Raw genomic sequence first — 24,144 nt, 5'->3', positions numbered from 1 at the left:
GGGGACCAGTTTAGCAAACAGAGGCCTAAGGTGGATTCTATATCTCTATCCTTGACATCACGCAATTGTGTTACCACCTCCTCCCAATAAATCCCAAGTTGAGGACAACTCCAGATCATGTGACAAAAATCTGCTCCCACCATGTTACAGCACGGACACACTGCCGAATTTACAGTGAAATATTTATTCATTTTTGCTGGTGTTAGATAAGCCCTGTGGAGAATAAAATAATACACAAATTGGAAGCGTGCATTTCTGGTACTTTTCCATGTGCGCTCCAGCAGTCCGGCCCACTCTTTCTCGGGAATGTCTTCGCCTAAGTCCTCTTCCCACCTATGCCTAAGCGATACCAGTGGGGCTAGACTCTCGTGGGTCATTCGGCGATACAGACATGTAACCGCCTTGATGGTGCCAGCTGCTAGAACTACATATTGGCAAGCCATTGAGGTTAGGGGTTCTCTGAGCCCCTCCTTCCAATGCGCTTGGATGGAGTTATAAGCGCCAAACGCAATAAGTAGTCCCCACGTGCCAACTCATACCGGTCCTGCAGTACTTCAAAAGGAATTACAGTGCCATCTTCATAGAGATCTCCCATGATGGCCAACCCTCTCTCCGCCCAGGCAGTCAATGCCACCCAATTACCACCGTGCGGCAAAGCAGTACACATCGTCAGCGGTATCTATGGGGCATACAGTCGTGCTATTTGTGCTCGCCGCTGGCTTCTGTTCCAGCAGAGTTTGAACGTCCCCATCTCTTGAGTGAGAGAGGAGGCAGGAAACGACAGTTGCAATAGCAACCTTGAGAGCGTCTGTCTATCAACCTGATTCCCCTCTACTCCATCTGATCCCTGGAACGTCCGTGCTACTCTCTGAGTAAGCCACTGCAAATGTGCCGCTAAATAATATGTTTCGAAATCAGGGACCGCTAAGCCACATTCCGATCTCGGTCTCATCAATGTGTTAAGTGCCACTCTCCGTCTCCCCTGGACTCAAAGGAACCCAATCACCATCGACTGAAGTTGCTTAAAAAAAGAGGCTGGAATCCAAATAGGTAGCGTCCTAAAGTAGTACAACAGTCTGGGGAGTGCTATCATATTTAGGCGGGCCACCCGTCCAGCCACCGAAAGTAGAAGTGTGCCTCAAAATTCAATACAGCCTTTAAGCCCTCTAATGGCCCTGCGCACATTACCCTCCAATAGGTCAGTTTAGGTGTGGTAAATACGAGTGCCAAGGTACATCATGCATTGACGTTCCCATCATATTCCCTGCGTAGATATTGGGCCTTCGGTCATCAGTGCAGTAGGAAACAAACAAGTCTTTGCCCAGTTTACCTCAAAGCCAGCAACCATGCTAAGATCCCCCAATAGAGTCTTCGCACCAAGAAGAGCGCCCTCCGTGTCAGCCAAAAACATAAGGAGATCGCCGGCATATAGGGCAATATGATGATTTTGCTTGGGCACTTGTAATCCAGAATGGTACAGGCCTGTCCTGGCCCGGGCCGCCAGTGGCGCCATGGCCAGGGTGAACATCAGTGGGGAAAGGGGGCAGCCCTGTCTCATTCCCTGACCCACGGTTTAGGCATCCAATATCATCCCTCCTGTCTTCACCCGTGCTGTGGATTGACGATACAAAAGAGTGATGCGCAAGAGTGATGTGCAACTTTGGTTTCATCCCCGTGTCATACGCGGATGACACGCAGCTCCTCTTCCCTTTTAAAACTCTCACCGCTGAATTAAAGAACTCCTTCTCTGCAGGCATGAAGGCCGTTGCACAGTGGATGTCTACCAACTATCTACAGTGCAATGTCAGTAAGACTGAGGTCATGCTATTCGGAGAGGCCAAATTTCTGTGGACCCCGGATTGGTGGCCTTCTGATCTTGGTATGGTCCCAGAACCCAAACAGGTCGTGAAAAACCTGGGGATCCGCCTCGATCAGGATCTGTCACTAAAACAACACAGCAACTTCGTTGCAGGCTCATGCTTTCATGTCATTAGCATGTTGCGAAAAGTTTTTCCTTTACTGCCAGACTCCTTCAGGAAGACCCTGGTGCAAGCACTTGTGTTGAGCCGCACTGATTACTGCAATGGCTTGCTCCTTTCTGCCAACGAGGGCGTGTTGGCCAGACTCCAGGTAGTCCAGAATACGGCGGCTCGCCTAGTTATGAATGCCCCCCCAAGAACAGCCTCCAAACCTCTTTTAAACCAACTTCATTGGCTCTCTATACGACAAAGGGCAAAATTTAAAATATGCTGTATTATCCACAAGAGCATAAATGGACATGGGCCTACCTACCTGAAGCATAAATTCTCTCCTTATATCCCTTCCAGACTGCTTAGATCTAGCACTAGTCATCTACTGGTAGTGCCTCGTGCCAATAAAGCTAGGCACGGAGGTAAGGCGCTATCTGTAGTAGGACCCACATTATGGAACCGACTGCCCCTAACTCTTAGACAGTGCACGGATCACCTCAAATTTAGGAAACTCCTTAAAACCTCACTGTTTAAAAATGAGATCTAACTCCAGCTCTACTAACTCCCCTGTATCTGTAAACTGGCCCAAAAAGCGCAGAGATACTCCTGTTGGAGTCGATTCCAGCGCTATACAAACTCGCAAATAAATAAAATAAATAAAACAGCCGTCCAATCCACAAAGCCTTCCCCTAAACCGAATTGCCGCATAACTTGAAACAGGTAGGGCCACTCCAAACTGTCGAAGGCCTTTTCAATAACTATTGCCAATACAGCAGCACAGGCCTTGTGATAGGTGTCAGCATCTAAGATACTAATAAGGCGCCGCTCATTCTGGGCCATATTCCGGGTCGGTATAAACCCCGCTTTGTCCGTATGTATCAGTTGGACCATAAATGGGAGCAGTCAGGTCGCCAAAATCCGGCTCAAAATCTTATAATCTGTGGTCAGCATAGACAACGGACGATAAGCCGTCCTATCATGGGGAGGATTCCCTGGCTTTAACAATGGTTTAATTACCGCCTGGCGAGTGGTAGCAGGTAAAAGGCGCACCCTTCTTGCAGTATTGTACAATGCCACCAACCTAGGGGCCAAAAGGTCGACATATGTACTATAGAATTCCACTGGCAGGCCATCGACCCCAAGGGTCTTCTTCCGGGCCATGTGCTTAATCGTGCTGCGGACCTCTCCCAAGGTGATGTCCTGGCCCAGCAAGTCAGCCTGTTCCCTATCTAATGCTGGAAGATCTGTCACTTTCAGGAAATCCTGAAGGGCCTCCTCGCTAGGTGCCACCTTGCTCTGGTACAAATCAGTGTTATAATCAAAGAACAACTCATTTATACCCCGCTGTGTATAATGGTCCTCTCCATCCTGAGCATGAAGTTCCAGGATGACCGTCCCCCTTCGTGTTGGGTAAGCTAACCATGCCAATAATGCCCCTGACTTATTGCGCTCCACATGTGCACGCGTAACATATATATATATTTTTTATATTGGCCTGCACTGCAACCTCTTCCCTCGCTGCTATTAAGTCTTGCTGGCGGTCTGTATGTTCAGGCCTCTCCCTCTCAACATCTCACAACCTTTGATCCGCCCTCTCTAAATCTTGTAGTAATACTCTGCGTACTCCCAGTTTATGCGCGATGCAATGCCCCCTTATTACGCTCTTGAAAGCATCCCACTCCACCGCTAAGGACGAGGCAGTACTGGTGTTGTCCCGAAAATAATCAGTAATACCAGTCCCTACCACCCCTCGAAATGCTTGATCTTCCAATAACTCTGGGCTTAAACGCCATGTTGGGATTTTAGGTCACCCGGGCAACAAGTTAACACGCAACAGCAAGGGGTTATGATCTGATAGCTTTCTGGTGAGATATTCGCTGTGCTGTACCTCAGCATGAATGTCAGGAGAGCAAAGCATCACATCAAGTCGAATATGGAGGTTGTGTATAGCAGAGAAAAACAAATAATACCAAGAAGTCGGGTGGTGTGCCCTCCAGGTGCCTATCAGGCCCCATCTATGCTGCCAATTCCGTCTGATCCTCGAGAAGCTATGAATAGGGGCATCAGGGAGAGGGGGATGTGATCTATCCATTAGTACTTCCGTAACAGAATTGAAATCCCCACCCATGAGTACGGACCCGGTCAAAAATTTAGCACATTTCCCAGATAATTGTGTAAAAAAGGCAGATTGTTCTGTATTTGAAGCATATATACTGCCCAGCACCACATCCCTACCATTCAGCCGGCCCGCCACTAAAATATATCGTCCCTCAGGATCTTTCAGCTGTCGAGTTGGCTGAAAAGGAACGCCCGCCCGGACCCATATCAAGACGCCTCGTGAAAAGGCAGAATAAGTTGTGAAAAAAACTGTCCTCTCCACCTGCGCTGCAATGCCACATCTTCTTTTGGCGCTATGTGAGTTTCCTGAAGGAAAGCCAGTTGGACTCCCCTACGCACCAAATAGGCATGTATTTTATGCCTTCGTAACATGGTATGCATGCCCCTGACGTTCCAAGAGATACATTTTAAGTCAGATATCAAACCCATGTCATTGACCCACACTGGTTATGAACAGCTTGTTTTAAAAGGTTACGCCAATATCCCTGAAACATTCCCTTACAACAAGAGCAATCCCAACATCCCCACCCCAGGACAGGTTCCAAAAAACTAGCCCCCATCCAAACTGCACTGAACCGTATTTCCCTCTAGTGACTACGAGGAACAATGGAGAAGAGTGGCTGCAGCCTGCCGGCTAACTTCAACAAGAGTACGACAATGCTCGTGCCCCATTTAATACATTCTGCCCCAACCCCAGAAGGTATCTCACCATTAGAATTAGATAAACTCTTTCCCCACCACGACCAGCAAACTATATCTCAATAATAAAATTCACCATACAGCACGAAGGTGCATAATGGCTGACATCCTTGCAATCTGGCCTGTAAAAGAAGCGGGTCAATTAGACAAGAGTTAAAGACATCAAATAATTTTGTCAGCCGTGCCTGGTGTGACATGTGGCAATTGTACGCTACTAGTTTGGGACCCATCCATGTTCGTGTCCTCAGGAGTCGTATCCGTCTCTGTGCCATCCACCAACGTCTTCCCGTGGTCCCGGAGAAGTTCCAACACCGCCCGCAGCACCTCAGTTCTCTCCTTCTCTGTCTGGGAAGAGATGGGAGTCCGCAAAGTGCCAGGGCGCCGCCGCGGTCTCCGCGATGCTGTGGCAGCCGCTCCGAAGGTACACGCGCCCCAGGCTCTCCAGCTGGCCTCCTATCTGTTTTGTAGGTTTCTAGCCAGTCCCACACTTCCGACGGGTATTCACAAAAGTGCGTCATCCCATCAAGAATAATCGGAAGTCGGGCCAGAAACATCAAAGAATATTGAAGTCCCTCGTCCCTCAGGGCTCTCTTGACGGCCAGGAAAGACGCACTGCGTCGTTGTACCTCCAGCGTATAATCGGGGAAAATGGAAACCTTGCTGTTACCCACTGTATAAGGCCCAGAGGTGAGCGGTGTCTGCAGTAGAAGGTCTCTGTCCTTATAGTGGAGGAGTCTGGCCACCACCAGGTGTGGAGGGCGGCCCGGCGCTAACGGACGGGCCAGAACTTGCGAGCCCTTTCCAGCGTGAAGAACTGTGTCACCCCCTCCGGCACCACCTTGTTGCGGAGCCAGTCCTCCAGATATTGGATCATATTGGTCCCTTCCACACCCTCCGGCAGGCCCAAAACGCGGATGTTATTCCTCTGGTTTTGTCCCTCAGCGTCCTCAGCTCTTTTTTCCATCACTAAGAGTCTATGGGAAACATCTCCCATCTGTTCAACGAGGGATTTCTGCGCCGGCTCCAGGGTTGCCAATGATGTTTCGACCTGCTCCACTCGATCCGCCAGCTTGGTATGTTCGGCCCGCAACAGCCCCACAGACACGGTAGCAATGTCCTGGTGCAGCGCCTCTCTCGTGTCCGTGATAGCCTGGAGTATTTGGGCCAACTGCTGCTGCACCCCTGCTTCGACGGGCAATTCAGGCGAAGCCGGTCGCCGCTCCTCCTGTCCCAAATCTTCATGATCCGGCGGGGCCTGCATCTGCTTCCTCTAGACTTCCCCATAGAGCAGCTAAGGGTTAGAACAACCCCTCAAGCCCAGTCCACTCACTGTACTCAGCGCCGTTCTCCCTCCACGCCAAGCACCAAACCAATGTCCAGCAAGATTCCAGCAGGACTCCGTGGGGCCAACATTACCCGGGCTTCAAGGACTCCCAGGGGATATGCTTCTCAACAGGACCAGCAGCGGTCCCAGTGCACAGGTGGCTCCGGGCAGGAGAGCAGGCAGCCGCCCCGATCATAGCCGTAAGTTCCCAGGAGCTGCAGGACGCCCAGCATTCCACCCAGACAATCCAGGTCTGACCCCCGGTAGGCCAGTCGCAGCAGCACAGGATCCACGTATTGTCCCCAATCAGTCAGCACCGCCAGGCAGCCCACAGGAGAGATAAGGAGGGAAGTCTCCTCCGGCCCCAATGTTCAACTTACTTTGGTGCGGGCGGGATAGCTCTCACCCGCAACCGCATGATCTAGGGTCACGTTCAGGGTCCTCCTACGTGGAGATCAGGTCGACCCAATCCGAGCCAAAGATCACCTCCGCTCTGCAATAGCATACTGTGTCAACGGCCTGATCGCATCCGAACCCCTCCGCTGATCTCACAAGGAGCCCGCCGCGGGTGGCAGCGCCGCAGGGTTGCCTTAGTACTCCAAGGCGTGCCCTCCATAGTGCAGTGCCAACTGTGTGCACTCAGTCTCTTCCAGTCAGTCTGTGGGGCTTCTCACTCAGGAGCGTTCAACAGCGCCGCGGGTTGCCAGCACTCGGCCCTCTCCACGGCGCCATCTTGGTTGCTTCTGCTGGAACCTTCCAGAGGCCGCTGCTACAGTTGTGCGCCCCAATTCAACCAGGCAGGGGCTGCAATCGACTCCCCAAGGCTTCTCACTGTGGCGGGAAGTCTCCGTGAATCTCTCCCGGGGTCAGGGCCGTAATTATTGCAGATAAATCAATGGGCCGGCGTGGAGCTCCAAGCTCACACGTCCACCACCATCAGCCTGCAAGCCACGCCCCCTGCAGTGTAATGGTATGCGTTGTGAAATCATGTGTTGTAATGGTCGGTGCATTTTAAAGTCTGCATTGTAAAAGAATGTGTTGTAATGTAATGTGTTGTAATACTATACAACTGATAACAGCACAATATATTGACTTTTTGTAAATAAACAAGTCATAAAACTTTCACAAACTTTCTGTAACTTATATTGTACCAGTACAACTATACAGCAAGCTACAAGTTACAACAAAAAACACATAGACGAAGCCTAATGCAATTTACCAATCCTTGTTTTCTTTCTTTGCAAGGAGAAATACTTGGTGCACCCTTTTAAATTCGACTCGTCCAAGTCCTTCACCAGCTTTTAAAATTCAACTTTGCTTACACTACACCTTTTCCTTTTTAATTGTTAAGTTGTATGATGGATCATCATATGTAAAAATAAAGCTACCGTTGATATTTAGGTCTGAGGTCCCCACAGACAGACCTAGTTGCACTTTCCGTGAGGCTGGATCCATGGGCCTGGGCAGAATATGACGTCATGGAACGTGCTTCCGTCAGGTAGAATCTTGGCAAGGTTCTGGCCTATTTCTTATTCCGTTGGGATCCGTTGCTTTCACCGTTGTATATTATAATCACCGGGTTTAAATAATACTGGGTTGAGGTAAAAGAAGTCTCTTCATGAGAGGCAGAACTTCAGCTTGGAAGGTGTGCCTGCCGCCGTGCCCTTGGGACGGCCACCCTGCCTCCTGCCACCAGCTGCCGTCCGTCGCCCAAGGCGCCGCCCACACCTCTCCCCGCCTCCCTCCCACCTGGCGTCGGGTGGGGCGCTAGGCGAGCCCGAGGCCTCATCCGCGCATGGAGGGGAGGGGTCCGGCGCTTAGTGAGCGCCCTCTGCCTGGCCGGGGCGGGGCAGAGCGGACTCTACGGGCGCAGAGGATGCGTGCAGTGCCCCCGGGCACGGAGAGCAGCCATGGACTGGCTGCCCCAGCGCCTGCAGCTGGCAGCCCCCGGCCTCTCGCGCCACTGGACCCTGGCAGTGCTGCTGGTAAGCGCGGGGCAACTCACCCTGTTTATTATTTATACGTGACTGGGGTTAAAAAGCGGCCACCTCTGCTATATTCAGACGTGGCTTTCACCTCTAAACGAAGGTGCCCTTTAAAGAGTGCCATATGTCTGCAAACCTAGAATTTATTCTTATATTACTAATATCCAACATGCTGTTATTTCTCAGCAAAGTGTTCAACATCCCCTCCGTTATTAGGCTGGCATTGAGAGGGTGAGTGGGGGAAGAGGGTTGTTTCTGGACAGAGCATGGGACATCTACAGGATTGCCAACCGAAGTTTTAAACAGTGATACACATATTATTTAGAAACGAACAATACGACTTAGGCTATGCAAACTGCTACCGTTATAACTTTACAATGCTTTATAAAAGAAAGAACCCAGTGCATCTGTTCTCGCTAGACATAACTTGAAGTGCTTAGCTTAGCAGGTTAATGCACCGTCTGCTGCAGATATCTGTGTGCAGGTGTAGGTCACAGAGCAAGTACCAGCAGAGCCGATGTAGCATTTTATACCTAGCAAGACGATAAAGCGAAGAGCACTGAGTGGAACGACTTTAACTCCTACCTTCAGTACATTTGTTGTAGAGTTGATATTGTACAATACGGTCAGCGTGCACATTCTTTCTCCCTCCGCCTTAATCCTCCATTATTATTTTCTAAAGGGGCATGGCTGCTAACTATGCGGTCTGGAGGCCTACTAATATATTTTCGCGGCTTGCATGATTCTGAACAAATCATTTTAACCCGAAGGTATCAGAACCTTTCTTTTTGACAGCTTGTATATAGACTGTGAAAGAATCAGCATTATAGTTTTGAACATTTAGGACGGCTTACAAGTCCTGGTTTTATCGCAGTTCTCATTATAATTTCCTTAATTGGTGCAATGCCGGGCAGTGCTTGAAATGCATTAACCCGTCAACTTCTCCTTAGGAGCAGAGTTGTCACTTTCAAAGAGAAATTTTTAAAGTCGTTGTAGGAAATAGGCAACTGCTGAAAGTTGGCAGTGTCTAAGTCTAAGGCCCTGATACAAAGGGGCCGAGAAAAGGTGCGGCGTTTACAGCACACGGTGAATTAAAATTAAAATATATCAAGCTTTGGAAAGTGGCTTCAGATTGATAAGGAGTTTGCATTATATGTGTTCAACTAGGTGGACAGTACTAGCAGGACTGTAACAAGTTTGCCTCCTGTAACAATCGCAAAGTGAACACTTGACGGGTTTCAGAGCATTGGCAGTGTGCCAAGCTGCGAAATCTTTTGTGACCTTTGTGAAAGTGTAGGGAAGACCTTGAAACTTCACGTTGCTTGTATTGTTTTTCACTTTGTGACATCGAAGTGGGAAATGTGACTTCTACAGCAATCTATGCATCATTTACTTTAGTTTAAACTAAAAAACAACGAGGGAAATATACTTTGTTAAAACGATGCTCTACTCTGCTGTGCCATCTGTCACAGAAAAGCTCTGTAAAATAGAAATTTACTGAGAATAAAATCTGCATGGATTTTCCAGCATGGAATTATGAGGCACATTTAAAAGTAGCATGAAACACGGTGGGGTGTGTTTGGCTTGTTTAGGGTCCATTTGCATATAGTTCTCACCCTAGGAGGAGAAAAAAGGCAAAGAAAACAGGATACCTATGCAGCCTTCGGGAAGAATAAAATGGTGAACTTTAAACTCTTTGCACGTGAAAATATCTTTGCACACCTTAGATACAAAAATGTCACATTTATATACTTATTTATTATTAGGTGGATTTTATGATTTCAGAGTTTTGTACAGCCGGGCATGCGACTTTGTGTGTAATTATGTGCACCCATGTAATCCTGTCGGTGTTGTTTGGTGAAGGTACTACCATTGCATGCCACTGTTGTGATCCTGGCAGTGTTACTTGATGGAAGGAAGGTACTAACATTGTGTGTAAAGATTGCGATTGTGGGTGTGTTACTTGGTGGAAGGTACTACTAGTATGTGCCACGGTTGCGATCTTGCCCATGTTACTTGGTGGAAAGTACTGCCTACTATTGCATTCCGAGGTTGTGATCCTGGCCATGTTACTTGATGGAAAGTTCTACCATTGCATGCCAAGGTTGCGAACCTGGCCATGTTACTTGTGGGAAGGTACAACTATTGTGTGCCAAGGTTGTGATCCTGACTGTGTTACTTGATGGAAGGTACTACCATTGCGTGCCAAGGTTGCAATCCTGCTCATGTTACTTGATGGAAGGTCAATCAATCAATCAGGAGTTTGTTGAAGCGCGACTACTCACCCGTAAGGGTCTCAAGGCGCTAGGGGTGGGGGGGGAGTTCGGGGGATGCAGGTTCCATTCCATCAAGGAGGGGGTCTGTCGAAGAGCCAGGTTTTGAGGTTTCTTGCGAAGATGGGGAGCGATGTTGTCTGTCTGAGGTGGAGCGGAAGGGCGTTCCATGCCTTGGCCGCGAGGAAGGAGAAGGAGCGGCCTCCCGATCTGGTCTTTCTGGTGCAGGGGACCACAGCGTAGGAAAGCTGGGCTGATCGTAGGGTCCTTTGGGGTGCATGGAATTTGAGTCGGCTGTTCAGGTATGCTGGTCCGGTGCCGTGGAGGGCCTTGTGTGCGTGGGTGAGCATCTTAAAGGTGATTCTCGCCTCGACGGGGAGCCAGTGGAGTGTGCGCAGGTGCTGGGAGATGTGGCAGTGTTTTGGCAGGTTGAGGACCAGTCTTGCGGCGGCGTTCTGGATGTTCTGTAGCTTGCGGATGAGGTTTTTGTTTATTCCGGCGTAGAGTGCGTTGCCGTAGTCGAGTCTGCTGGTGACCAGGGCGTGAGTGACTGTCTTTCGGTGTTCGAGGGGGATCCATTTGAAGGTCTTACGAAGGAGACGGAGGGTGTGGAAGCAGGAAGATGAGACTACCATTGCGTGACAAGGTTGCACTTCTGGCTGTGTTTTTGGTTGGGGATAATACAATTGTGTGCCAGTGTTGTGATCCAGGCCGTGCTACATGGTGGGCGTACTACCATTGTGTGCCACAGTTGCAATCCTGGCTATGTTACTCAGTAGAAAGTATTACCATTGCGTGCCACGGATGTGATCCTGGCTGTGATACTTGATGGAAAGCACTACCATTGCGTGCCTAGGTTGCAATCTTGGCCGTGTTGCTTAAGGGAAGGAACTACCATTGCGTGCCAAAGTTGTGATCCTGGCTTGGTTACTTGATGGAAGGTACTACCATTGCATGCAGAGGTTGAGATCCTGGCCATGTTAATTGATGGAAGGTACAACCATTGTTTTCCATGGTTGCGATGCTGTGTTACTTGGTGAAGGTACAACTATGGTGTGCTAAGGTTGTTATCCTGGACTTGTTACTTGGTGAAAGGCACTACCATTGCATGCCAATATTGTGATCCTAGCCCCTTTACTTGGTTGAAGGTACTACCATTGCATTCCAAGGTTATGATTCTGGCCATGTTACTTGGTGATGGCACTACCACTGTGTGCCAAGGTTGTGATCCTAGCCTTGTTCCTTGGTGCCGGTACTACCATTGTGTGCCAAGGTTGTGATCCTAGCCTTATGATTTGGTTGAAGGTACTTCCATTGTGTGCCAATGTTGTGATCCTGGCCGTGTTACCTGGGGAGGATACTACATTTGCATACTAAGGTTACAATCTGGGCTGTATTACTTGGTGAGAGTACTACCAATGCATGTAAAGGTTATAGTAAAGAATTTGTTGAGTCAGCTGTGGTATCAGGAGGTGTCTCAATTATGGGGGGTGGGTATTGTTGATTTCTTCAGGATTTGGGGGATAACCACCAGTGGGTGGGGTGCGATCCATCAGAGTGAAAGGTCGGGGAACCTGTCATATCAATCCAGTACCCACATTTTTTTATCGGAACATTAAGGGTTGTAAAGCTTTCTAGGGGGATAGTGGCATAGTGACTCTTTATTCACACTCATAATAGCTAATATCAAAATACTGTTGATATCTAACTCAAAGTAAACAGCTACTACCCATAATAGGTACTACTCAAATAACTATAATTTAGTGTTTTTACGATTAGCCAATATGAATGTGAACTTTTTAAATGTGTGGTCACCTCATATGTTCATAAATCACTCATCATTCTTTCAGCCCACTTGTGACCTCACCATCTTACATTTTACATTTACACCATCCATTCTTCTCTACTACCCTTTTGTTCTTTATCGCACCACTCAGTGTGGTGGGAGACCAGCATTAAATCTACGCCTTTTTATCTCTTTACCTTTTTTCCATTTTCTGAACCCCTCTGTGCACATTTTCTGCGGCTGCCCTTCTGCTAATGGGCTTAGTCCTCAACATATGTCCTGTTACCCTAACCTAATGGTGATGCATGTTCTTCACTCTTTTCTGTGTCCACCCCATTTTCTTCTAGGTACCTGAAATTCCATGACCTTCAGAGACTGTGGCATGGCCCCTCTCTCCAGCGGGGCAGATTGTATGCAATGACCAAATATTATTCCCAGGGAGAAAGCTAATATTACAAGGGCAGAAACGGGAAACTGTGAGCATGTTAAGGCTTCCTATATGTGCCAGAAGTGGCCAAAGCCAATTTGAGATGTGGCAGTAGTGGTGTCAGCTGGATAAGATATAGAATACAGATGGTTAACCAAATGTGTATTTAGTAAGGATGGTCACCTGTCCCACAACTAAGGGGTTGTAATACCTCCCTCTGCGTATTCCGTGGGGTGTAATAACGCATCCAATAATGAATAGCCAATTGTATCGGATACAGGTCTGTTCAAGTAAATTAAAGGGGATAATATCTTAGCGAATAACCTATATGGTGAACGATCATCCCACTCTTCTTTGTTGTTAAGGCACCGTCTAGCTATGTTGAATTTAGACACGAACCATTGCTCCTTTAATTTCCTTATCTCATCTGTATTCCCTCCCACTTTTTACAGATTATCTTCTCCAGAATAAACCACCATATGTCGATACTCATGTGACCCTTTTCTAGCAATAGATCCACTAATGAGGCATTAGTCTTCTGTGTTTTTATGGCTGACTTATAATATCAAATTGTAAGTATTAGTTCTCTGCTTGTCTCGCCCACATACCCTAAGCCATATGAGCACATCAGAAGATATACTACATTACTGCTTCGGCAGTTATTCAGAGAATTGGTGGTGAATTTAGTACTTTGATATTCAATAGTTTTAATGAGAACACACTGGTCACAGATACTATAGTTGCCACACCTGTGTTACCTGTGGATTTTGACTTTCCTAAAGTAACCTTTGTTTGGGACTTTTCTTCTCTGTAAGTTTGTACTAGAGAGTTTCTCAAGTTTTTATTTTGCCTAAATGCGAACATGGGTTTTGCTAGTTTGATTTCTTTGTCATTAAGAATATTCCAGTTTTTATTAGCCCCATTTTTAATATGATTACTTATGCTCGAAAAATGGCTTACAGAGACAATCCTCTCTGTGCCCTTATTTCTCTTGGGTTTGTTAAACATGCTCTCCCTATCATAAAAACGAGGCCTTTAAATGAGTGATTGGTTAGCTTCTTGGGGTAGCCTCTATCCTTAAATTTCTATTTGAGGTTTTCAGAATGTTTATAAAAATCCTCAACTGATGAATTCTCCTTAATCTGAGAAATTGACCAAAGGAGGTGTTATCTTTTTTTGCTTTAGGATAACTTGAATAGTGAAGTAAAATGTTCTTGTCAGTGGGCTTGGTGAACAGTTCCACCTCAAGGTGTCCCAATATTTCTTTAATGTAAATGTCCAAAAAAATCAACCTTTACATTGCTTACATTTGCTCTGAAATTTAGATTCACATCACCCAAATTAAGCGATATCAAAAATCTGTCGAGTTGTTGCTTAGGGCTGTCCCATACAGAGAAAATGTCTTTGATAAATCGATGCAAGCATTTCATGTTGTTATAAAAGAGAGCCCACTCGCTATAGATGTGCTAATTTTCGAATTCACCTACATAGAGGCAAGCTAAACTTGAGTTAAAGAAACAAATCATTTAAAAAAAAAAGGAAAATATTGTTTTTGAGGACCTTCGCCACACACTTCACTATAAATTCCTGTGTGCACCTTTTATATCTGAGTTGCGGAAGACTTCTCTGATCACCTCTATCGTGTTATCTTGAGGGATGTTTGTATATAACGCCTTAATATCGAGTGTAACAAGGAATTGTCTATCTTTATTAAATTGAACCTCTTCTAGGAGTGAGATAATGTGTGCCGAATCTTTTACGTATGACATCTGTTTACTGGCCTAACTAGGGGCCCATTACGATGGTGAAAGGACTGCCACCGCCGGGCCGGCGGTGAGGTTCGCCGGCCCTGCGGACCGTGATTCTCCCACCGCCAGATTACAATGGAGGTCAGATCCAGACCACGACCGCGCCGGAGGCAAAACCTGTCCACCACGGAACCGCCACAGGCAATCATCACGATTGCCCAGCGGAGCGGTCTGCATCCATAAAATGGTGCGCCATATTATGATGAGGTCTCCTGCCAGCCTTTCCGCGTCGGTGCAACTGCCATTGAAAAGCATGCAGAGTTTGGTTCCCCCTTGTGTTGGGGGAGGTGAGGGTGCACTGGGGGGGGTAACCATGGTACCCCCCAACATTTCACTGCACCAAGTAGCAGGAACAGTGTAGTGCCTGCCACTTAGTGCAGTGAAATGCACAACATGCTCAGCACAACCTGCTGCTGTCAGCAGCCACCGCCACAATGTTAACGGCACGGAACAAGACCTCCGCGGTGGCGGTCTCATCATAATGGGGTATGCGGGACGGCCGCATGCATGGCAGATGGTCCTGGTTCACAGTCCGTAAAATGTAAAAAATTGTATTTGTAAAGCGTGAACTACTCACCCTTACGGGTCTCAAGGTGCTGGGGGCTGTTGTGTAAATTAAGTGAGCTATTGCCCAGATTCACATGGTGCTGAGCTGAGCTGCCGCCAGCGCCGGGGATCAAACCATGAACCATGTGCCCCGAAGTCAGCTGCCTTGGCCGCTGCACCACACCTCTCCACAGTCCACTATCGTAATGAGCCTCAAAGTTATTGGTGTCGTTTCCAGATTATGTATGATGAAGTCGTGGAAACTCTTGACCTGGTAGTCCATCTGCCAGTTTGCCACACCACACCGCACCTCTCCACCGTCCACCATAGTAATGAGCCTCAAAGTTATTGGTGTGGTTTCCAGATTATGTATGATGAAGTTGTGGAAACTGTCAGTTTGCCATACAGTTGTTCACTTTATTTAGGGCATGAAGACCATCACTAGATTTTCATGCCTGGGTGTCCTTTTGAAGCATGGTGGTACAGGCCCTGGAATTAGCTTAATTCTTCCCCCAGCACATCGTGGCTATTTGATTTTTAGCAACAGGTACACTTTGGGAGTTTGTCTCTGTAAAGCAAAAAACATTACTAATCGGACATAACAAATGTGTAATTTTGATTGATGGGCCTCAAGCCATGTGGGGTTGAATATGTGGGGAGTTGCCCAAAATATAACCACTACTGTTTAGGCTCTCAGATTTGATTGTGATGTATCACTAGGTCAGTGTTGTTCGTTATCCAATGATACTTGTAAGAATTTGGATTTATTTGATTATTTTTGTACTTACACATTCTTATATAGTCCACTCAATCCAACAGGTGTCAGCACAGTGTACTTGTCATTGCACAACTCATGTCTTAAATGGGACATCCAGTGTAAAGAAATTGTGACGTCACTCACCTGATGGCACCTTTAATGTTTTTAAAGGTCATTGAGTGCAGAGAAAACAAGCAATGGCAAAGCCAATAGGTCTCACCTCTGCGAGAGCTGCTGGTTTAGTTTATTTCAGCTGTGTTGTACAGCAGTGTGGTTGTACAGTATGTTTAAAATATTACTAAAAATTACTAGAAAATAGGCATTATTGTTTTGTTATTTATTAAGGCATGAGGGATTGTAAGAGGTCAGAAGTCAAATGTGAAATGGAAGGGAAGTAGTATCATGAACAACAGCTGTCTTAAATAAGTATTATGATATATGCAACGCTGGCTGCTTTTTATGAGGGGTGGTGGGTGCTTAATATGGAGAATGGGAGGGATAGTCGTGGGAATAAGCAATTTGGATAATGGGGAGGGCGTTTGTAAATATGCACCATGTTTAGTGGAAGAGACTCTTGAATTATAATTTAGGAAATAATGTTTACATTGATAGAAATTATTTTTAATTACTGGGTTAAGGTGTCAATAATGGTGAGAGGCAAAAATGACATTTGAAAATGGACGGGCTGAAGCAATATGGAAAAAGTTTGTTTTAAATTGAGTTGGGAAATAGCCAGCATTGGCTGTGGTTGAATTATTTTTTGTACGTTGGGTGAGTAATGTAAACAACGGTTTTGAATTTGTGAGGGAATAATTAGCCTGGCTAAGGGGCAGGGTGATAGGAAGTAAGCAGCACGTAAAGTGGAATGGGCTGTTTAATGAAATGGTGCCCAATAATATTTATCTTGAAGCAAATTATTTTTTTATTGATTGTTGGTATTTAGGGCTTTTGTAGTAAATGAAATGTATTTTAATTGCTAGTGCATGTACCGTTTGTGTTGATTTGTGAAAAGCAGTGTGTGTAAATTGATTAGTGGAGCACCCCGGCAATAAGGACATGTTTTAGGTGGACAAATAGAATACGAGAAAGGAACTGATACTCACCCAGTAGTTGATATTTTTTTTTCTCCAAATTTGTTTACATTTTTTTATTTTAAATTTAAATGACAAATAATATGCATGAAATTCCTGATCGGCTATTGAAGGGTATTTATAACGAAAATAGCTCATCTGTGGGAGGTAAACTTTCAAATTGATGTTTGAAAATAAAAGGCAAAATGTCATAAGTGATAAGTGAAAAAAAGCCTTCCTTATCACTGTGTTTTAATATGAAAATAGGAAGCCCGTTGTTCACATTGCTACTCGTATTGTAATGGGCAGAGCCATGGTCATCGGAGCTGTGCAACGAGCAGTGACGGCTGGTGCAGGTAAGAGCGATGGGGCGGGCTGGGTTGAGGGAGTCAACTGACGACGACAAGGGAAAACATTTCTTTTGAAAAGAAAACCACTTACTTTGCGCTCACCTCATCGCCGACTCAATAGTACTTTTAATGTTAGCTTTTAATGATGACTATAAAGTTTGCCCCCATTGTCTATTTTTGAACACTCATAAGCTAAAGTAAGTAAGAATTAACATTTTCCTATTTGTCGTTTTTAATAACCTTTAAAAGTGAAGAAACCGGTCATTGAAATGTAATTCATAAAGGTTTGGGAGAGAAATATAAGCAACAGTACTGAAAAGCGTGATGTTGAAGAAAGAAGTTGTGAAAGCAGCATCTTAATGTTGGAGTGCGCAGGACTTTGAAGTTTGCAACAGTAAAAATATGTTCAGGCAGGAACTGGGGTGATAGCATAACACTCCAGTAAAACTCGCACTCCACAATTCTGATTTTGAGGTAGTTTATTTCTGCAACACGTTTCACCCACACTTGGGCCCTGTCATGGCCATTTTAAATCGGGTGACGAAGCCTGAGTTAGGGTGAAATGCGTTGCCGAAATAAACAACCTGAAAATCAGAACTGTGGATTGTGAGTTTTACTGGAGTGATATGCAATCACCCCAGTTCCTGCCTGAAGATTATTGACGGGTCCTGAACCCGTGCTCTTGCACCAGCCCCGCCAGTGTGTGAAATTGTTTAAAAAATATAATTTTTTCTTTTTTTAAACTTGTTTTTATTAGTAACATTGCATCATATCAAATCATAATCATTTGTCATATACATGTTACATGATGTCCTTCATTCTTTTGTGATAGTTATTCCCATGCCAACCTACGGTCAGCTCCAATTACCTAGTGGATTTCTCTACACTGCAATGTGCTTTCGTTTTTTTATATAGAACTTAATACATAAACAGACAAAATTAACCCCCCTTCCCCCTCTCCCCGGCAGCGATCAGCAGTAATAGCGCTCGTTAGCTGGGTTAGCAGACATGTTGGCATTATTAATGTAGGAGTGATGTGGAGGGCTATACTAGTTCTCTGACATAAGGAGAGACTATTTGTGCAAATTCAGCCGCACGACGTTTCGGCTCCGAGGAGCCTTGCTCACATGACAACATTCTAGTATAGAGAACGCTCATTTAAAGTGCCAGTAATTAGTTAAAACAACGTCACCTGGTCGGGCTGGTAATAAACATAGACAAAATACTAGAGGTGGAATGACAGGCAGAGATATTGTATGAATCAGTATTGTTTTTCTACAGAAAATAATACAATGTAAAATCAATAGTAGATACATTTTGTGATCATGATCTCTGCATTAATGAAGCCGAATACTATGGATTTAAAAGCAATAATGTGGGCTATTTTCAAAACAAGAGAAATTACGGTCAAATACCATTATTCCAGTCAATCAGAGAAATGCTGTTTAACGTATGTTGTTCCTATCTCTTACATCTGTTTGGTTAATAGTACAGTAAAATTGTATTGCTACATTGTAGGCTTGGTGCAAATTACGCAATAGTGCAAATTTCCTATCCTCAGATAATAATTTTTTCGGATTTCTGTGCAAAATACGCAATTGTGCAAATAGCTTGTTCTAATAATACGAACATTATAAAGTGCATATAGTAATAAATATGTGCAAAAAATGCAAAATTACTGCCTTCATATTATCACATTTGAAAATGGATTAAAAATTACATTAAAAACAGCCACAATTCATTATCTGATTATTGATAAAACATCACATTCCTGGTTTTATCACAATTACAAGTTCTAAACCAGCCCATATGCATAAAATCCACAAATATGTCTTTATAAATTACCTCATTGATTGTCCTGTAAGTGAAATTCTTTCTTGATGTGAATAAAAACTATGAATAAGATCATCTTAATAAAGACTAACCGGGTTTAAGGACCCATCTGGTCTTAAAGATGATGTTAGCCCTACTTTTAGGAAACATAATTCATATAAACAGCAGCAATTAAGGCCCTCAATAGATCTACTTCAAATTATCATAAGATATTAAAAGCATATAAATCCATCAGCATATTGTTGTATCCCCAATTAAGATCCAATACTACCGTTTCCCAGCCGGGAAACAATATTAAGAAACAGGCTCATGATATTAATACCTTTGAAGAGGCCGAAACAGAACAGTTGGATTATTTAAGTTAAGGGAGGCATGTATACATGTCTTCAGTGACATTTAATCCCCCAGGGGCCTTTGTGTCGAGTAGGAGGATAGGAGGATATAACGGGTCTCCAGTCTATGTAATTTGGCTTCTCTATCTCCGCCACGTCTAGTGGCCTTAACCGCGTCAATGACAAAGTATTTTAATGAAGTGTTCATACTCTGATGGAACTCACGGAAGTGCCTAGCTACCGGATACGTATTATCTCCATTGGTGATGGCCCTCAAATGTTGGAGGATACGTTTGTGTACCGGTAGCTTGGTACTTCCCACATATTTAAGTGAGCAGGGACATTGCAATACATATATTGCAAACTCAGTTTTGCATGTTAAAACCTGAGATATAGGATGTGAGAAGCCACTAAAACCATCAGTGTATGACTTGACATTTATGCCGTGATTGCAAGCCTTGCAGGTTTTACACCTATAGAATCCCTTATTGTTCTGCCACCATGTGGTTTTTTCAATTGGTTCAGGGTTGGTGTCAACTAATTGGTCTTTGAGAGAGGGTGCCCTGCTGAATGTTAATGACACCCTCTTGGGTAGGCTAGTTCCAATAATTGGATCACTAGTTACAATGGGCCAATTTTTATTTTCAATTTTGTAAATCTCTCTGTGTTGCTTGTTGTAGCCAGTGATAATTCTGAAGGTTTTTTCTTTTTCAGTATGTTTAATACTCTCCACTGGCTCAACTGCATTCTCAACCCTGTTATCTTTTTTTGTTAGCAGATCCTCTCTAGTCTTTGTCAATGATTTAATCCTGGCCCTCTCAATTGACTGTTCTGTGTAGCCCCTTTCCAGAAAACGAGCTTTGCTTTCCTGTTGAGCCTTCTCTAGGTCAATGGGGTTGCTGCACACCCTTCTCATGCGCAGCATCTCCCCATAAGGGTTACTGGAAACAAGGTGTGCGGGGTGTGCACTGGCCGCATGTAAAATACTGTTTCCCGCAGTTGTTTTGCAGTGTATTTTAGTTTCCAGTCGTCCATTTGCTATATACAGTTCAGTGTCCAAAAATGTTACTGAATTCTGACTAAGTGAGGCAGTGAATTTTAAATTGAATTCATTTTGATTGATATCATGGATGAATCCTATAGCATCCTCTTTGCTGCCTCTCCACACTATAAGCAAATCATCGATAAATCGATATCATCCTGCTACATTGTTCAAATATGCCTGCTCATGTGTGGTTTTGAGGACCAGCTCCTCCCAAGCTCCCATGTGTAAACATGCGAAGCTTGGGGAGAAGCTGGCCCCCATGGCCACCCCTTGTTATTGGTGATACAGTATATATATATATATATATATATATATATATATATATATATATATATATATATATATATACCAATAACATAAACTATAATTTACAATATTTTTTTAAATAATTAAAAAGAAATCTATATAGATTAAAACATTAAACTATTTAAAAATATTTACACTTAAAAGTGTTAGATAGCAGAGGGGTCAAAATTACTATTTACACTCCATTGAGTGTAACAGTAGGGAAAGTGCTGGATCGCGGTGGGGTAAATATTACTATTCCCACTCCAATGAGTGCAAATGTATCGAAAGTGTTGGATAGCGGAGGGGTCAAAATGACTATTCTCACTCCAGTGAGTGCAACATTAGAGAAAGTGTTGGATAGCGGCGGATAAAATGTACTATTCCAACTCCAGCCAGTGCAACAGTAGGGAAAGTATTGGATAGCTGAGGGGTAAAAATTATTATTCCCACTCTATTGAGTGAAACAGTAGGGAAAGTGTTGAATAACCAAGGGGTAACATTTACTATTCCAACTCCAATGAGTGCAAAAGTAGGGAAAGTGTTGGATAGCGGAGGGGTCAAAATTACTATTCCCTCTCCAGTGAGTGCAACAGTAGAGAAACTGTTGGATAGCGGAGTGATAACGTTTACTATTCCATCTCCAGTGAGTGTAACAGTAGGGAAAGTGTTGGATGGTGGAGGGGTAAAATGTACTATCCCACTCCAATTAGTGCAACAATATGGAAAATGCTGGATAGCGGAGGGGTCAAAATTTACTATTCCCACTCCAGTGAGTGCAACATTAGAGAAAGTGTTGGATAGCGGAGGGATCCAATTTACTATTCCAACTCCAGTCAATGCAACAGTAAGGAAAGTTTTGGCTAGTGGAGGGGTATAAATTACTATTTCCACTCCAGTGAGTGTAACAGTAGGGAAAGTGTTGGATAGCAGTGGGGCAAAAATTACTATTCCCACACCAGTGAGTGGAACAGTAGGGAAAGTGTTGGATAGCAGAGGGATACATTTACTATTCCTACTCCAATGAGTGCAACAGTAGAGAAAGTGTTGGATAGCTGAGAGATAAAATTATTTACTATTCCCACTCAAGTCAGTGCATCAGTAGAAAAAGTGTTGGACAGCGGAGGGATAACATTTACTATTCCCACTCCAGTCTGTTCAAAATGAAAAACAAACAAAATATGTAAAAAAATCTAAAAAATATTTTAAAAACAAAGTAAATATATAAATATTTAAAAAACTAAAATACAAATATATTTAATATTAAAAAACATATTATAATGTTAATTATATATGACAAATACCTACAAATATTATCTAAAATAAAAAAATTAAAAAATTCAAATAAATAAATATTTTAACTAGAAAATATTTGCAAACAAAAGCATTAATCGTTACATAAATGTATTTATTCTATTTACTACCCTACAACACCAAATAAATCACAACCCACATCTAAATTTACAAAAATGTACTTCCATAATTAGCATAATTGATTACCAATTAAAGAAATATTATTAATAAAAAAACAATTTAAAAAAGTAATTAACTTACCACACTTTAACCCTATAATCCCCACAACCCACTGCTAAAATTAAACTGTAAAACAATTTATTACACAATTAAACTTATTATCAGATTAAAACTATTACTATTAAACAACTAATTATAAAGTAATTAAATGTATTTAATACCCACCCTTTACCCCTTTAAAAGTAAAAACAACTCACAAAAAATAAACTACCCTAATTAAATATAAACTAATTAATATTAGATAACAACTAATTATGAATTAATTAACCGCAAATTACTTCCCACACTTTACCACTATAAACTCTACAAAAACACCTACAATTAATTACACAATTGCCATAATTAATTTTCAATACATTAATTAATATCAATTAACAACTAATTATTAATTAAGAAAAATTGAATTTCTTACCAACCTTTACCTCTTTAAACCCCACAACCATTACCTAAAATGAATGACACAATTCCCATAGTTAATTTTCAATAAATTAATTAATATCAATTAACAACTATTTATTGGTTAATCAAAAATAAATTACTTCCCAACCCTTTTCCAATATTAAATGACCAATTAATTAATTAATATTAATTAACAACCAATTATTAATTAATAATAAATTACTTCACACAATTAAGACTATCAAATATCAATTGAATAAATTTTAATAAATAAAAAGTAATCATTAATTTAATATAATTAATTTACTTCCCATCCTGTTCACCTATAAACCCACAACCTGCTACGGAACAAAAAAATGCAAAATTCTATTGCAATAAAATTAATAACTACTAAAAATAAACACGTATATTAAAACATATAAACCACTCTTATACAAAAAATACATCACATACATTTAAAATATATACTAAAATACATAATGCTAATTAAAAAATCGATATTTTAAACAACTATATTATTACAAATGATATTAATGACTTGTACTTTTTTTAAATTGACATTTCTTACCTTAAATCGATATTCTTGACCACGATATTCTAGCTGTCGATATTTCACACTCACGATATTTAGGATACAATATTTCTATAGGTCGACATTTAATAAATCGATCATTTGTCTGCACACCAGGATACTCATCAACCAGCACCTGAAAAACCTCCACTGGCTCCCCGTCCAGAAGAGAGGCCAGTTCAAGCTCCTGACTCATGCATACAAAAACCTCCACAACCAAGGACCAGACTATATAAACCACCGCCTGTCTTCCACCAACCCTCCGGAAACCTTTGCTCCGCACACCTTGCCCTCACTCAGACACTCTGTACCCACCGCAGCCGCTCTGGAGGACGTACCTTCTCCCACCTGGCCACAAAATCCTGGAACACCCTCCCCCTCCAACTCTGCACATCTACCTCATTTAATCACTTCAGTTTGGGACTCAAGACCTGGCTCTTTGAAGGATACCTGCAGCATAGCGCCTGGATACCCCCCGGGGTGATTATTCATACTCTACAAATAACACTTGCTTGCTAGGCGAGTCTTAAAACGCTTCTCTTTGCACAGTCCTGTATGTATAGCAATCTCAAACAATAGGCATTCTAGAATGTTTAATGATATCAACTGGGGTTTGGGATTGATTGTACCACTATCCACTAAATGGCCTCTTCTAAATTTAATACATAGGTGGCTCTCCTGGGCCACATGTACGACTGTGTTTGCAGTCGCAAACAGAGATTCGGGCCTCTTGCGACTCCTAAAACCTGTTATAGCATGTATCAACCATATTTTGTGAGTCAATAACCTGTTGCCAACTTGCAAATTAGGGTTTGGGAGTTTGCTATTAGGAAGGAGCATGCCAAGGGCGTCCCATCCTAATAGCGAGTCGCAGGGGAATGTACGATTGTTTTGCGACCGGAATGCGGTCTCAAATCAATCACAGTTTACCGCTTAATTCAAGTAGGTAGTAAGCCAGTCGCAAACCGGAAGGGGTTTCCCCAGGGAACTCCTTTTCCTTTGTGTTTGGCAGCGAAGATGTTTTTTAAGCGCA

General features: G+C 43.5%; 1 protein-coding gene across 1 annotated transcript in view; it reads left to right on the top strand.

Annotated features, from left to right (window-relative positions):
• Positions 1-7,586: 7,586 nt before the first annotated feature.
• Positions 7,587-24,144, top strand: part of LOC144754260 (protein CutA homolog) — a 286,931-nt gene continuing 270,373 nt past the window's right edge. Inside the window, exon 1 of the mRNA XM_078641880.1 lies at positions 7,587-8,096. Within this exon, the coding sequence (XP_078498006.1) occupies positions 8,022-8,096 (75 nt within the window). The 5' untranslated portion in view covers positions 7,587-8,021. The remainder of the gene's footprint in view (positions 8,097-24,144) is intronic.

The sequence above is a fragment of the Lissotriton helveticus genome, chromosome 5_1, assembly GCF_964261635.1.
Source record: "Lissotriton helveticus chromosome 5_1, aLisHel1.1, whole genome shotgun sequence".
Taxonomy (NCBI): domain Eukaryota; kingdom Metazoa; phylum Chordata; class Amphibia; order Caudata; family Salamandridae; genus Lissotriton; species Lissotriton helveticus.
The sequence above is the reverse complement of the archived record's forward strand: the minus strand, read 5'-3'. Positions and strand labels throughout refer to the sequence as shown.